Raw genomic sequence first — 14215 nt, forward strand, 5'->3', positions numbered from 1 at the left:
GATAAAAGCTTCCGCAAAAAACATGACACCAAAAAACAAAAACAATGTTATGTTTAAAACTGGCCGCGGTGTTTCAATTTGAACCCGTTTTTGTACTTCATGACAGGGGATTGTTTCATAAAACACCGTAAACGTTAAATATATACATAAAATATAATGTTATTTTATTACGTGCTGGGTTTTACAGATTTATTCATTAGAGTAGTCTAAAATTAACAGTTGTGAATTTTTATTTATAAATAAAAAAATCCTAAAAGAAGCAAATAATTCTGTATCTGAAGAGTTTTAATTTTACGTAAGATTATTTATTTAAAAATAAAAAAGAAGTTTCTATCGAATACATTACACAAAACATAAAATTAGAGAATTAAAAACTTCGCATACATAAGGTCTTATTTAACTATTTATTTCAAATTCTGAAGATATTTCGAGAAACTCAAATTATTATATATATATATTTAAAACATGATTGGCATTCTTTTAGAAAAGCCGCTTCGTAACGTTGGCATATAGCACTGTACAAGGTATACCAACGTATAGTACGACCTCAATATTCCATACTTGATGTGAAAATGCACGCTTTATGCATATGCATAAGCTGTAAACTGAGTTTATGCTCACATTTCATATGCCATATTTCAATACTCCCGTCCGTTTCAATCTATTTGTGATGAGTACGTGCTCGCTGGATTATCGTTAAAAGTGCATACGAAAAAAATTTAATCTATTATTTACTGTACGTGTTACATGCGAGTGTTTGAATAGAGAATTATGACAAAGTTGCATCGATTATAATCAATATTCTGAGTTCAGTTTCCATTTCACGTATGCATCTATTATTTCGATATGATATTGTTGAAAATAAAATTATACATTTGCTCCTATAATTTTTTTCAGTTGATTTCATAGTAAAATGTATATCACTTCAATTAAGAAGTGATCAGGAATTGATATATATGTAATAGAATTTTAGGGCCATTTAATCGATCGCGCAATTACTACGCGATTATTGTTGGATTGACTATTTTTAGTTAAAAGATACGTCACTTGACTGCTGTCAAGTGTGTTGCTGCGTGTATGTTTCTAGTCTCAGCGATTTAAGCCCAATTTCTTACATTTAAGAATCATCATTGTAATCAGTTAATTTCAAACATGATATTCGAAATTACTCAATTGTTAAAGGATTTTTTTGGAACCTTGCGTACTTATAATGTAATAAAAAACAATGTGTTACTTACCCAGCAATACCACCAGATTCCATGTGGTTTGCTAGTGTGACGTCATCGCTCCAGACATCGAACTGCCACTTTCGTAGACCAAGAACCCCACACAGCACATTACCGGTATGTATTCCAATCCTCATGTCAACGTTGAAGCCAGTAGCTTCCCTTACAAACCTGTAAAGATTAATTGTTATGATTGGTAGTTTTAGATACAGAAACATAGTGACTTGGCCTCTAATTCCACATTAAGGACGTCTATATTAAAATTAGCTGTATGGCTACAGCAGTAAAGAGTATAGCCACCCCCGATCTTCCCGTGGGTGTCGTAAGAGGCGACTAAGGGATAACACAGTTCCACTACCACATTGGAACTTAAAAAGCCGACCGATGGCGGGATAACCATCCGACTGTTGGCTTTTAAATATACAGGCCGAAGACGGGCAGCAGCGTCTCGGTGCGACAAAGCCAGCCCTGCGGTCACCAACCCGCCTGCCCAGCGTGGTGACTATGGGCAACACACATGAGTTGTGGAGGACGCTTGTGGAGATCTGTCCAGCAGCGGATTGCGATAGGCTGAAGTGATGATGATGATGATGATATTAAAATATATTTTTTAAGCAATCGTTGTCTCTAGGTATTTTTTGTTCTATTCTAATGCAATAGAATAAAAATACCTAAACACGTACACAATTATATACTCAAAAAATTATCCCTCTGTGGCTATTTCCAAATACTTGATTTAATGACAAAAACAAATAATAATACGCATCTAATGAGCTCGACTCAGTAACTAGCTCAACCCAAAACTGTGTGAACTTTACTACAACTAAATTATTCCTTACATAAAAATATTTTACTTCTTTGATACGAATATACTACAAAAGAACGACTGCTTTAGACCACACGTCTGAAGTAAAACTTGTTTAGCTGAATCTAGCTTATTACTCAACTTCCGTTCGCCTCGCCCGATCACACCTTTCGTAACGCTTTCGTCACGCATTCACCAGCTTACTCACCGAGACAAGCGTGCGTTAAGAAGTTTTATTTCAATAAATGTTAGGTACATATACAAAGATATTTCATACCTTATTGCTTCTATCATCTGCAGGCCCATGTTGACGCAGTTGTACGCATGGTTGGGCCTCGAAACGGGAAGTCCGGACACGCAGTAATAACAGTCTCCGAGGATTTTGATTCGCATGCATTGATTTTCCTAAAAATAAGTAAGTATTTAATAAAGAAAGTAGGAAGAAATATATTAATTTGGGGAAATTACGTAAGTCATAAACATCAAAATACATTATAATCATGATAGTTTTATAACTGAATAGAATACTCACACCTTAAATTTTACCAAAGCTTTTTTCTATCATACTCAATGAGAATAAAAATATTAAATTTTCATCCTCATTGAGTTGTTTTGGTAACATTTTAAGTTATTAACAGATTAACCCTTAAACCGGCAAATAATGAAGGCAATATTGTTTTTGTTTGAAAAAAGGTAAAAAACGAAGTGACATTTAGTATGTAATTTAGAAATATTATAAAAAATATAAAATTACCCGGAAAGTAGGGTTTTTTAATGTCCTATAAAGCGGATAGTAATGCTTACTCAATGATTAAGTTTCGTTATCAGTTGTCCAACATAGTGGACAACTGAATAACTTTTAAAGGAATTTATAAGCTGGATATTTTGTAAATTGAAAATATTAAAAAAATAAACAACCCTACAATGTAAAATACTTTTAAACATGGTTTAAGTAAAACGTTGAATTTAATAAATATACAACTATTTTATAAAAAAAAATAAAGGCGAACCCTATTTAGGGTATGTTGATATAGAAAGAATACAAATAAAAACCCTTTATTAAAAACTAGCCGAGCCGTGCCCACTTCGTTGGGCGTTAATTGTTATTATATTAACCAAATAACATACTTTAAAGAACAAATTTTATAGCACTTAAATAAATAATATGTTGCTCCAACGCCATCTGTCAAAAATCGAGAAAACGTCGTCGATAAACTAAAATAAGACTAAATTAATAACGTCGAAAGACTAATAAATTGTTTCCTAATAGCGATAGATGGCGCTAGTTTATTTACCATTTTGATATTATATTTTAATCTTTTTCTTATTTACTGAATTTTTTGTTCAATTTCAATAAAATATAGCCTATGTCACTCATGAATAGTGTAGCTTTCTGTTAGTGAAAGAATTTTCATGATCGGATCAGTATTTGCGAAGATTACCCCCTACATACAAACAAAGTTATAAACTTTACCTCTTTATAATATTAGTATAGATTAGTAAGGATTTGGTTAATAATAAAAAGTAGATCAATAATACCTAACGGATCGGGACCGACCGATCTGGGTGCTATTCAAGGCGATCTTATAGACAAACTAATGTTTGTATAAAAGCAAGTGACCTCTAAACGGTAATCGAACATTTAGGCGTTAATTGAACTTTTCATATCACTACACCAGAATGTTCGTCATCGATAGCGTCGTTAAATGGTGATATGTAAATTTAAAGCCAATAGTGTCGTGTACTCAGAGACTTGTAAATTAAATTGATTAGCTAACTCATCAAATTAGAAAATCAATCACAATTCTATTTCGAAGTAAATTTATTAACGATTTAAATACGTATCTGGAGGTTGCTGACCTTTAAATAATTAAATAGCCAGATGACGACTTATTTAAACGAATTTCAGATTGGTTTTTACTCATTTAATTCCAACAAGAGAAAACGGTTCGCGTTGATAACCTTATAAAAATTCAGTGCTTTTCTATTATTTACATAAAAATGTGATCGGTTCATTTGTGACTTCTGATAATAACAGTAAGTAAAATTCAAATGATAATCGAATTTTGGTGACGAGTGTTTATGTCTTTTTAATACAGTTGCTCAAAAATTGGCGTATTGCAGGGACGTATAGCGTTGGGGATGTGGGCTAAAAAAAGCACGAGTATGTAACTCGTGCTTTTTTTTACCTTTCCCGAACTCATGCGTTCTCTTTTCCAACTGTCAAAATAATGTCTATTAAAAAGAAAAACCAACCATCAAGTTTTTACAAAAAAAAAATCATAGAAGTTTTTATGATTCATGCAAATACGTATTTTTCTAAAAAGAAGCTACTAATTTTTTTCAATATCAGATTTAATGATTTGATTGAATGAGTTTGGTTAGGTTTCATTTCATTTCATCTCATCAAATTTCATTTTCATTTCATATCAATAAAAAACTTCTACTGAAGACTTGGCTGTATGGGCATAGTTCCCTTTGCCTACCAGAATGGGTCAAGAAAAAAAAACTCTGCTTATATTCTACGGTTGGCGCCATTTTTCAGAAATTTTCTTTATTAAATTGCTTCATTTTTTCGCAACTGTATTAAAAATAGTCGTCCAGTACACGTGCGGAACCGTCATTGCAACTTGTTCCGACTGTCAACCCTCGCCTTCGGTTGCACCTCGGCTCGGGTAGACATTTGTCGGAACTCTTTGCAATGACAGCCTTTTTCACACTTGTAATCAAATATACTATTTCAGACACAGTCGTCTTATTTGTTAAAAAAAATTACGAAGCATAATTTCTTACAAATATATGCAATATATGATAATTAATAATTCTCTAATATATATTACTATATATATACTATTTCTAAGTAACTTATGAAATGAAAAATGCCCAACTTTTTCAGAAACATTTTTAAAGATTCAACCGTGTTACCCATTTAAAAATTTTACAATACTTTTGTATTGTAAAGAAACTAGCATTTACACATAACTACTAAGACTGCTATGAATAATTTAATTGACCTGTGTTTTTATTCTTCTTTCTATAGAGAACGTTCCAGTAAACGCCCGCAACGATTGCAACACTCTCTGTATCGTTCCACATAAGGCTCGTGGTCGTCGCGAGCGATCGCTCGACATCATAGATAACGTCACTGAACGTCGCGACCAAATTGCGCCCACTTCATCTACAAACTTTTGGTGGGTCAGAGAGGGATTTCACCAAAAAGTGTCAGGGGTACTGTGAGGCTACGGCACCAAAGAATATAGCCACCCCCTATCTTCCCATGGGTGTCGTAAGAGGCGACTAAGGAATATCAAGGTTCCACTACCACCTTGGAACTTAAGAAGCCGACCGATGGCGGGATAACCATCTAACACACAGAATTGAAACGCACATGCCGAAGACGGGCAGCAGCGTCTTAGGTGCGACAAAGCCAGCCCTGCGGTCACCAACCCACCTGCCCAGCGTGATGACTATGGGCAACACACACATGAGTTCGCGCATTTTTGGCGCGAACTTGTGGAGGCCTATGTCCAGCAGTGGACTGCAATAGGCTGGAATGATGATGATGATATTAGGGGTTCGAAAAAACGACGATAGCGACGAAACAAATACTATTACAATCCTGAAACTGACAAAACCGCAACGATAAATTTACGTGAATCCATGTTGAATTAAATTTTACTCCAATCCATGCGCCTCACACTCTCACATTTTGCACGTTTTTGACTGCCGCCATATTGAGAGCACGCAGATCTCAAATATGCGTTCTATTTATAAAATTGCCCTACAATGCCCGTGACGTTTTTACGTTAGTGGAACGACAATTTCAGCAGTCATGGTCGATAGGTAAACATACCAAAAAAGATAGTTCTCTTAATCTTATTTTATTAAAGTTTTTCTGAACAAAACTTTTAATTTGCGTATAATTCCGTTCAAGTGGAAAATTTGTAAACTGGCGAACTCAAATTTTCTTAGACACCTACGCCACACTACTTAAAACTTACTATGATACATTATAAGCTAGCATCTTAAGTCAATCTTTTTGACTAGCCCGTCGGCGCAGTTTTTAGTGACACTGCTTTCTGCTCCGGGGGCTGTAGGTTCGATTCCCACCCCGAGTCTGGTATATACATAATTATGTATTATTTATACCTATGTTTATGGAAAAAAATATAGTTATATACCAGTCGGCTGTTACCTATAAAACAAGCATTAAGGTGCTTACAGTAGGAAAAGACGTTAGTGTGTGTGTGTGTGTTTGTACTCAGAATAGACCAGATATATCTCATAATACTGGACATGTTTAAATGTGAAAGTAATGAATACATTTATATCTGTTCTGTTAGAAATAAACAAATCAAGTCCAGGTACTTCCCCAGTCGGGTTACTTCAGATTTTGAGCAGGATGTTTCCTACTGTGCCCTATATCAGTTAACTTTACTTTCAACAACACTACCCCATAGTAATATTCATATCTGCTTATCATTTTGTTGACACATATTTTAATAAAAATTTATATTAATTACTTTTGAATTGCGAATAAAAAAAATGTTATAAAAACTCTGTTCTGAACGCAGCATACGATAATGTTCAAGCTATCTTTCCTTTACAGAGAGAACAATACTGTCACTCATCGTGTGATAGCACAGAGCACTAAACTTATAGAGAATTTTACAAACGGGAACCTTTTCAAGAATATCATAAAACATGCGTTATATTCATTATATATTGTCTAATCCACACAGCATCGTATCTAGCCAAAACTATAGGAAAATAATAAATAGAATATGGACTAAGCGATGTTAACAAACCTTTGTTCTGATACACATTCCTAATGAAGAGAATAACTCCTATGCGCATTAAAAATTTAAAAATAAAATATTATTAAAATTTATTACATCGAAAAAAGTTGTAAACTAGTAAATACTTATTGGCTCTACAAAACACTGTATTTAATGTGATAATATTAAATAATTGGTGGTTGGTCCAGATTACTTTCGACTGTCAATACCAAATCTCAATATCTCTGTATTGTCACAAGTCTGCAGTAAAACTCAGGCGGACAAAGACGTATTGTACGTTGAAATGAAAATTGATGGCCGATAAAATATTTTTAGACCATTCGTTTAATCACGAACTAATTGCTCTACAAATCTATTCTAATTGCACTTTAATTAAGCAAATAAAATAAGGGAGATTTATTTTACTATGTAAATTGCCACAAGTTTAATTATTTATTTCTAAATTCTAGTTACAAATCCTATGAGTGTACTTGAAGCTTAAACTTTTGAGTTAATAATCCTATTTATTGATAATGCTATAGGAATATAGGGGGTCATTCAAGTATTACGTAAACACCGAAGGGGGGTCTATGTTTTGCTTATTTTGATGACATGGGTGCCGGGGGGTCTAGATGATGGTTATGTCAGTAAAATTTATTTATTATTTCTGAATAAATTAAAAATATACATACCAATGTTTACGTAAGCATAGGGGGGAGACGGTAGGGTTTTGCTGATTTTCTAACTAAAAGTAACTGCGGAGTTTCTTGGCAATTCTTCTCTGCAGAATCTATATTCCGAATCGGTGGTAGCTTTACTTCTACAAATATAATAATTAATTTTTAAAGTTTTAATTTGTAAAATGACGATTCGAAAGTGCTCTTGGAGCCTATTTGAATCAAGCTGTTTTTGATTTTGATTTTCGCTGACAAGGATAGGAGGAAGTTAAAAATTACTAAAAATCTGCTTACGTAGGTAATACTTGAATGACTCCTAAGCAGTAAAATAAAACTCACAAAAGCTAAATTGTAACTGTTAATGACGACTTGATTAATATTAAATTGATTTCAAAAGCGTGAGTGAAACTGCCAAATCCGTCTCGTTATATACACACGCCTATATCTCCCTAATATTTTAAGTGCAAAAGTTTGTTAAGATGGATGGATGCCTGTTACTTTTTCATATTAAAACCAGTGCTGGTTGTAATGAAACTTGATACGTTGATAGTTTGCAATCTAGAATAATAATAATAACTAGTGGTCGCACAGAGGTCGAAAATCGACCATAATTAAAAATTTAAATTAAAGAAAACGCAAAAATTATGAAAATAAGGAACTTTTTTTTGAGTTAATATGTACGATTTTATTTTTGTGTTACCCACACATTAGGAATTCTAAACATTTTTAAATATCATATCAAAAATTGACCGCTCCAGCGGGGATCGAACCCGCGTCTCCGACTGACCGTGTCGGCGCTCTAGCCAATTAAGCTATGGAACGATGTACCCGCTAGATCGAAATTTTTGATATGATGATTTTTATATTCGGTTTTCGGTTTTTTTTAAGTTTTTAGATTTGACTACAGACTTTGACAATCAACAAAAAAGTATAAAAAGCGTGTGTGTATGTGTCAAATACATTGTAGTGTGTATAATGGTTTTTTAAATTAATTTAATTTTTATGCATAATTAAAAAAACTATTAGCATTCTGCACTTCTTCTTTATATAAACTGTAAGTGTGCGAAATTTCATATTCCTCCGTCGGCGTAATTTTCGTAAAAAGGGGTACGAAGTTTTTGCTTCACGTATTAATATATAGATACTTTTTATCCTAAGATTCTTAGGGGATCGTAAAGCACGCGTGTTATCACACGACATACCTTTTTTTTTTCGCTGGAAAATGCCTTTACGCACTGACCCCGCCGCCCTGAAGCGACGAAAGTGTGGGGCTCTTGACGCAGACAGAATGCGCCAGACTACCCACTAAAAACCAGCCTGACCTCATCGTCCTAGTGGGATGCCACGAGATCGCGTTAGCATGCACCGCGACGCCCCGAAAACCACGACATACCTACTGTGTGACATGTACTTCATACACACATACTCTATTCATACATTAATTCGTCTTCATACGTTCATACTCTAGCATTCCAAATGTATTGTTTGCTATGTTGTCATTTATTGTTACAAGCTCTATTTTGTTGCACGGAATTCCGGATAAACATATCTCAGCCGACTTACTTATAACAACTGTATTTCGATGTTTTTTTCAATATAAGAATCGATCTGGGATTTTAGGTTTAAATCCGGGTATCTACTATTTGCATAGAAAGTTTTATCGCAAAGAATTTAGAAACACGATTCTTGTTCGTTTTTTCTTATATTATTCCTAAACATATATAAATACGACATATTTTCTATATCATGGGTACTATCATTTTGTTTGCACTTTTGTTATAGAAACATATTCCAGATTTATATTAATTACTTATGAATTACGAAGACAAAATAATTATTATCTTAACTTGGGGAGGCCTATATTCAGCAGTGGACTGCGATAGGCTGGAGTGAGGTACCATCATCCTGTCCTCGTAAAATAAACACTTGTACCTTATTAATATTATATGCGTTACATCTTATTTATATCAAAAAATTGATGAAATAATATTATAACTAAAATTCTAGAAAAACATCGAAAATCTCAGAAATATATCTCAACAAACTTACCTGTAATGTTAATACGTAAATCTCTTACTTTGTTAATATTACTAAAACTTCATAACATCAACACAAAACTTTAATATTTGGCTGTAAATCTACCAGTATACACAAGCTCACCGGCAACAATGTTATTTGATGTAGGGAATGTATCTTAAGCAAAGTTTGTCTGAGAACATGAGAATTGTACCAAACAAGGCATGTCGTTCGACAACGCTTGCCTTAAATTTAACACCACAATGACGTATAATTATCTGAGAGAAGATCTTGGAATTAACTAGTTTGTGATCATATCAATTCTGTGATTTATAGGAACAAAATGCTGGTCTGGTTGCCTTAATAATTCAGGTACTCATTCCTGTATATGACAGGTGATAACTCACTCCCAATTCTCTGAGCCCTAGAGGAATAACACATATTCCAAGGCAAGTAACTAGAGTACAAGTAGAGTTTTTGTATCGTTACTGCTTGGTCAAATTTCTTAGAACGACTTCGGCTACAAATAAGGATAGCATGATTATATTTCTGAACCCTGTACTTCTAAAACAAAATATATTTGTCTCAAATAGTACTTAACCGAAATGACACAGTTACCGAATTTTATTTTTATATTTATACCTTAGTTTTTTATGGTTATATAAGTGGGCATAGAAAATCTTTGATTTTTCCACAGTGGTTTTGTTTTTTTTTTTTTTTTTCTTGTAAACAATAAAGTTGTAGGTAATATGATTGTGATATAAGGCATTGATCTTTTACGAGACGTTATATGCTAAGATTTTTTACTCGTATGTATTACTAGTGGCCCAGACAGACTTCGTTCTATTTAATTGTAATTTTTTTTTAATTTTTTAAATATTTTTTTAATTTTTTTAAATTTATTTTTAAGTATTAAAACCTTCCGTGAGTCTTAAGGAACAACAAAAAATAAATTAGCCGAATTGGTCGAGCCATTCTCGAGTTATGCGCTTAGCAACATACATTTTTATTTATACCTATAATAAGATATATAGATTATAATTATAATTGGAATACCAATACAAGCGCGAATGCAGTATCGCGCAGTAGTGCGCGAATGTGAGTACACGTGAAAATGCTAGAAAAACGAGTAATGTTTGGTAGGAGACTTCTTATTACCCAATAGTCTTATACTCGATTTACGAATAAACATTAAATAATTTTTACTAACTAAATTTCAATTACAATATACTTTATATATATTATACTTGTCTTTAATACCTATTTTCTTTTTTGTAATATTTATTTCGTAAAAATCAATTTTGGAAAAAAACTTTTTGGTATTATATTATTTATTAAATCACATCTCTAGAGAAATAGTGTACATACATCTAATCAAACATAACCGATACCGATACGGTAAATCAATTTGACAGTACCTGAGCAATTTGATCAAATCGTCCGAAGAGTTCGTTCAAAGTCTTCACGAGGTCAGAAGCGCTCAACCTCTCTGAGAGGGGTGTGAAGTTGACGATATCCGCGTACAAGATGCTGACGTTATTGTGACGTTGTACATGCATCTCGTGGAAGCGTGTCTGCTTCGAACTGTCCACACAGGATTCCGCCATCTTGAGCATGATGGAACGTTTTACCTGAAACAAAAAAAATATATTATTACTAAAAATTTTAGACTATTATACATCTTTACAATCCAAAACTTAAGCACTAAATGTTTATAAAACGTTGCGGTATCAATTCTGTGTGCGTGGAGTGACGAGAATGCTGGTAGCATTTCCCCGTTAAATCGCCATGCCGATTCTCTGGGCAAAGAAGAAAATTTGAAAAAATTTAAACTTCATTAAGCTTATAATTTGCAACTTTATAATTATTTAGTTTGTTTCTATCATATTTGTATAGGATGATAATTAATTAGGATACAAAACCTTCTGTTTTTATGTAATAACAAAGTACCATCTGTAACAAATATAGCGATCATAATTTACTACATTTAAAATAATGAAAACGGTCTAAGCGGAGTGAGATACGAGTCGGATTATTGAGAATATTTAATACAATAGATTTAATAGATTATCAGCATAGATATAATAGATTATCAGCATGTAAATAAATCACCAATACTTAGTAGTAACAATGGGAATTAAATGACAATCAAGTCTCGTATGGTGAAGAATCTCTAAATAAAACACTTAGGGATATAAAGATTTCTTTAAGACTTCTTCTTAAATTAAATTTAAGACGATTTTACTATTCATTTTGTCGTTGATTTTTTTTTTATGTCACTAGGTCGGCAAACAAGCGTACGGCTCACCTGATGGTAAGCGATTACCGTAGCTTATAGACACCTGCAACACCAGAAGCATCGCAAGCGCGTTGCCGACCCAATCCCCAATCCCCCTAGGAGCATGGATGCAAAATGTGTCATTTCAATCATTCATTTCAAATTCAATCAATATAAATATAATCAAAAGTATGAACTACATAATTATAAGCAGTTATAAGCTTTGCAGTTTGTACCTGTTTGGGTCTGTAGCAGATCAGGGACTAATTTAAAGAAAAGTTCGTTATAGATGAATACGTGTTATCAATTTTTATAAAACCTCGTCACATAAATCTATTACGTTACACAAAAACACAAAGTAATCAGTATATCTACGTATAGTAAGTGTATGCATAACCACGTTGCCGGACTAATCCTCGCTCTCGTACCCATTTAAAAAAAAATTTAATCAACCATTGGCCACCTGTTACAAAAGCCTCTCCTGTTATATAAAATTGGCTCTAACCCATGTTTCACTGACTGTAAAAAAAATTTACAAATTATAATTTTAAACAAACAAACACGAAGTCAACACAATATAATCTCATACATGTACTAATATAGCTACTATATGTACGAGTATAATAGCAATAATGACAGCAGTCGACTTGCTATAAAATTTTGTAGGAGTGAAGACTTCATTTAATGCAAATTACATGGGTGACCGAGCTTAGGTCGGTATTTTTAGTAAATCGTGTTTTTTGACAATTATATTTAAATACTAATTATATATTGATAAAATATGAATAATATTTTTTGATCTTACGGACATGATAATAAAAAAATATGAACTGGTAAAAGCTAAAAGTTAAGAATTTCTTAGTCTAGAGATTCATCTAACAAAGAACTCCACTCATAAATTGATATTGCATAATTGTTACGAAATTTTTGCTTAACAAAATATACCGACTCCGAGCAAGATAAAAGGAATTCTAATTTATACATAGAAAATGACGTATCGCTCTTGAAATAACAAAAGTATACTCAAGCAACAATACAGGTGTCAGAGTCGACTCTAGCGCGAACAAAGTAACAAGATTTCTCGTTACTACATCGTTATCATATAAACAAACACACAATCAACGTTCTAGATAAATCTTGTTTCAATTATCGTTGACAGATGACGTTTGGTGTGCGTGAAATTCGCATGATTCAAGACTGTTTACATAATAACCTCATAATTGTTTCACGCAAGTATCAAGACTACGTGACTAAGGACAGAGCGCCTTTCCGGTGCGGTGGATTCTTACACCACTATGTGATGACAAACGTAATGTGGGTATAATTTTAATAATTATAAGTAATATGCTCAATTATATACACGACCAATGCATCTCATAGAGATATACCAAATATCTGCCTATTGTTTTTACGCATACAAATGAAATTTTTACAACGAATATTATCAATAGAAAAAATCACAATTTTTTCTATCAAACATTAATTTTATAATCATTATTAAGTTAAGCTACAATTCATAGAAGTAGAAAATTAGCGATAGTGATGATAGAGTGGCCAGAAATAAAATCAAACTTAAATCATAACTGCCATCGCTTGACAAAGATGTAAGTTAATTATAGTGGCACTGCCAAGTATAAATACAAACGTTTGAACTAGAAAAGAATACATTTGAGTTTGATTTGAATCATCTTTTAGACTCGTGAAGTTTTTTAGTCACGCATCCAAACCGGTTCATTAACAATGACCCAAATAATCACAGATCACGTACGCTCGGAATAAAACACGTTTGTATTTCATCTGAACAAACAGCGAACTTCAATGCAAATAATTGGAAACGATGTTTTGATCATCTTTTTTATTTTATTAAGTTACGGTTTTTTCCTTTATTAGCTCGGTTTGAGTTCAAACACCTTTTTTTATTATAAAAACGATGGAATTTATTTTTGACAAAAATTGTTTGCGGTTTTTTGGAAGAATATTTTTTGAACTATCGAGTTCACTGTGATGTCATGATTCTATTCACGTATTATAGACAGTATTAAGTTTCTATTTATTAAATTTGTTTAAAACACAGACTGTATAACGGTATTAACATAAAATAATAATAAATAATCAATGATTAAATAACGTTTTCCAGGTTCTCTTATAGTAAACAAGATTATCATTTACTTGTTATTAAGATTTTGTAGGTTTATTTTGGTAATTCAAAAAGTCATTTAATGAATTCAAATTATTCAGAACATTTTTAATATTATTCTGTAACTATATTTATCATAGCTTACAATAATTTATAACCCAATTATTAAAACTAATAATTTTCAAGTTTATTAACTCCCATCCTTGTTTTATTTTGGCATTGGATTTGTCGATTACAAATTATAAAAAGGTATCCTTAACGACAAATGTCGACTGTAACAAAATCTTAAAACGATATT

The 14215-nt window shown here is 32.6% G+C and overlaps 1 protein-coding gene across 1 annotated transcript in view; it reads right to left on the minus strand.

The window, feature by feature from the left end:
* The window catches only part of LOC123660016 (adenylate cyclase type 2-like), a 113977-nt gene that overhangs the window by 17129 nt on the left and 82633 nt on the right, over positions 1 to 14215 (minus strand). Inside the window, exons 4-6 of the mRNA XM_045595158.1 lie at positions 10921 to 11133; positions 2309 to 2436; positions 1239 to 1397 (exon numbers count right to left, since the gene is read on the minus strand). Of these exons, the coding sequence (XP_045451114.1) occupies positions 1239 to 1397; positions 2309 to 2436; positions 10921 to 11133 (500 nt within the window). The remainder of the gene's footprint in view (positions 1 to 1238; positions 1398 to 2308; positions 2437 to 10920; positions 11134 to 14215) is intronic.

Source organism: Melitaea cinxia, chromosome 14 (genome assembly GCF_905220565.1).
Source record: "Melitaea cinxia chromosome 14, ilMelCinx1.1, whole genome shotgun sequence".
In the NCBI taxonomy this organism is placed as follows: Eukaryota; Metazoa; Arthropoda; class Insecta; order Lepidoptera; family Nymphalidae; genus Melitaea; species Melitaea cinxia.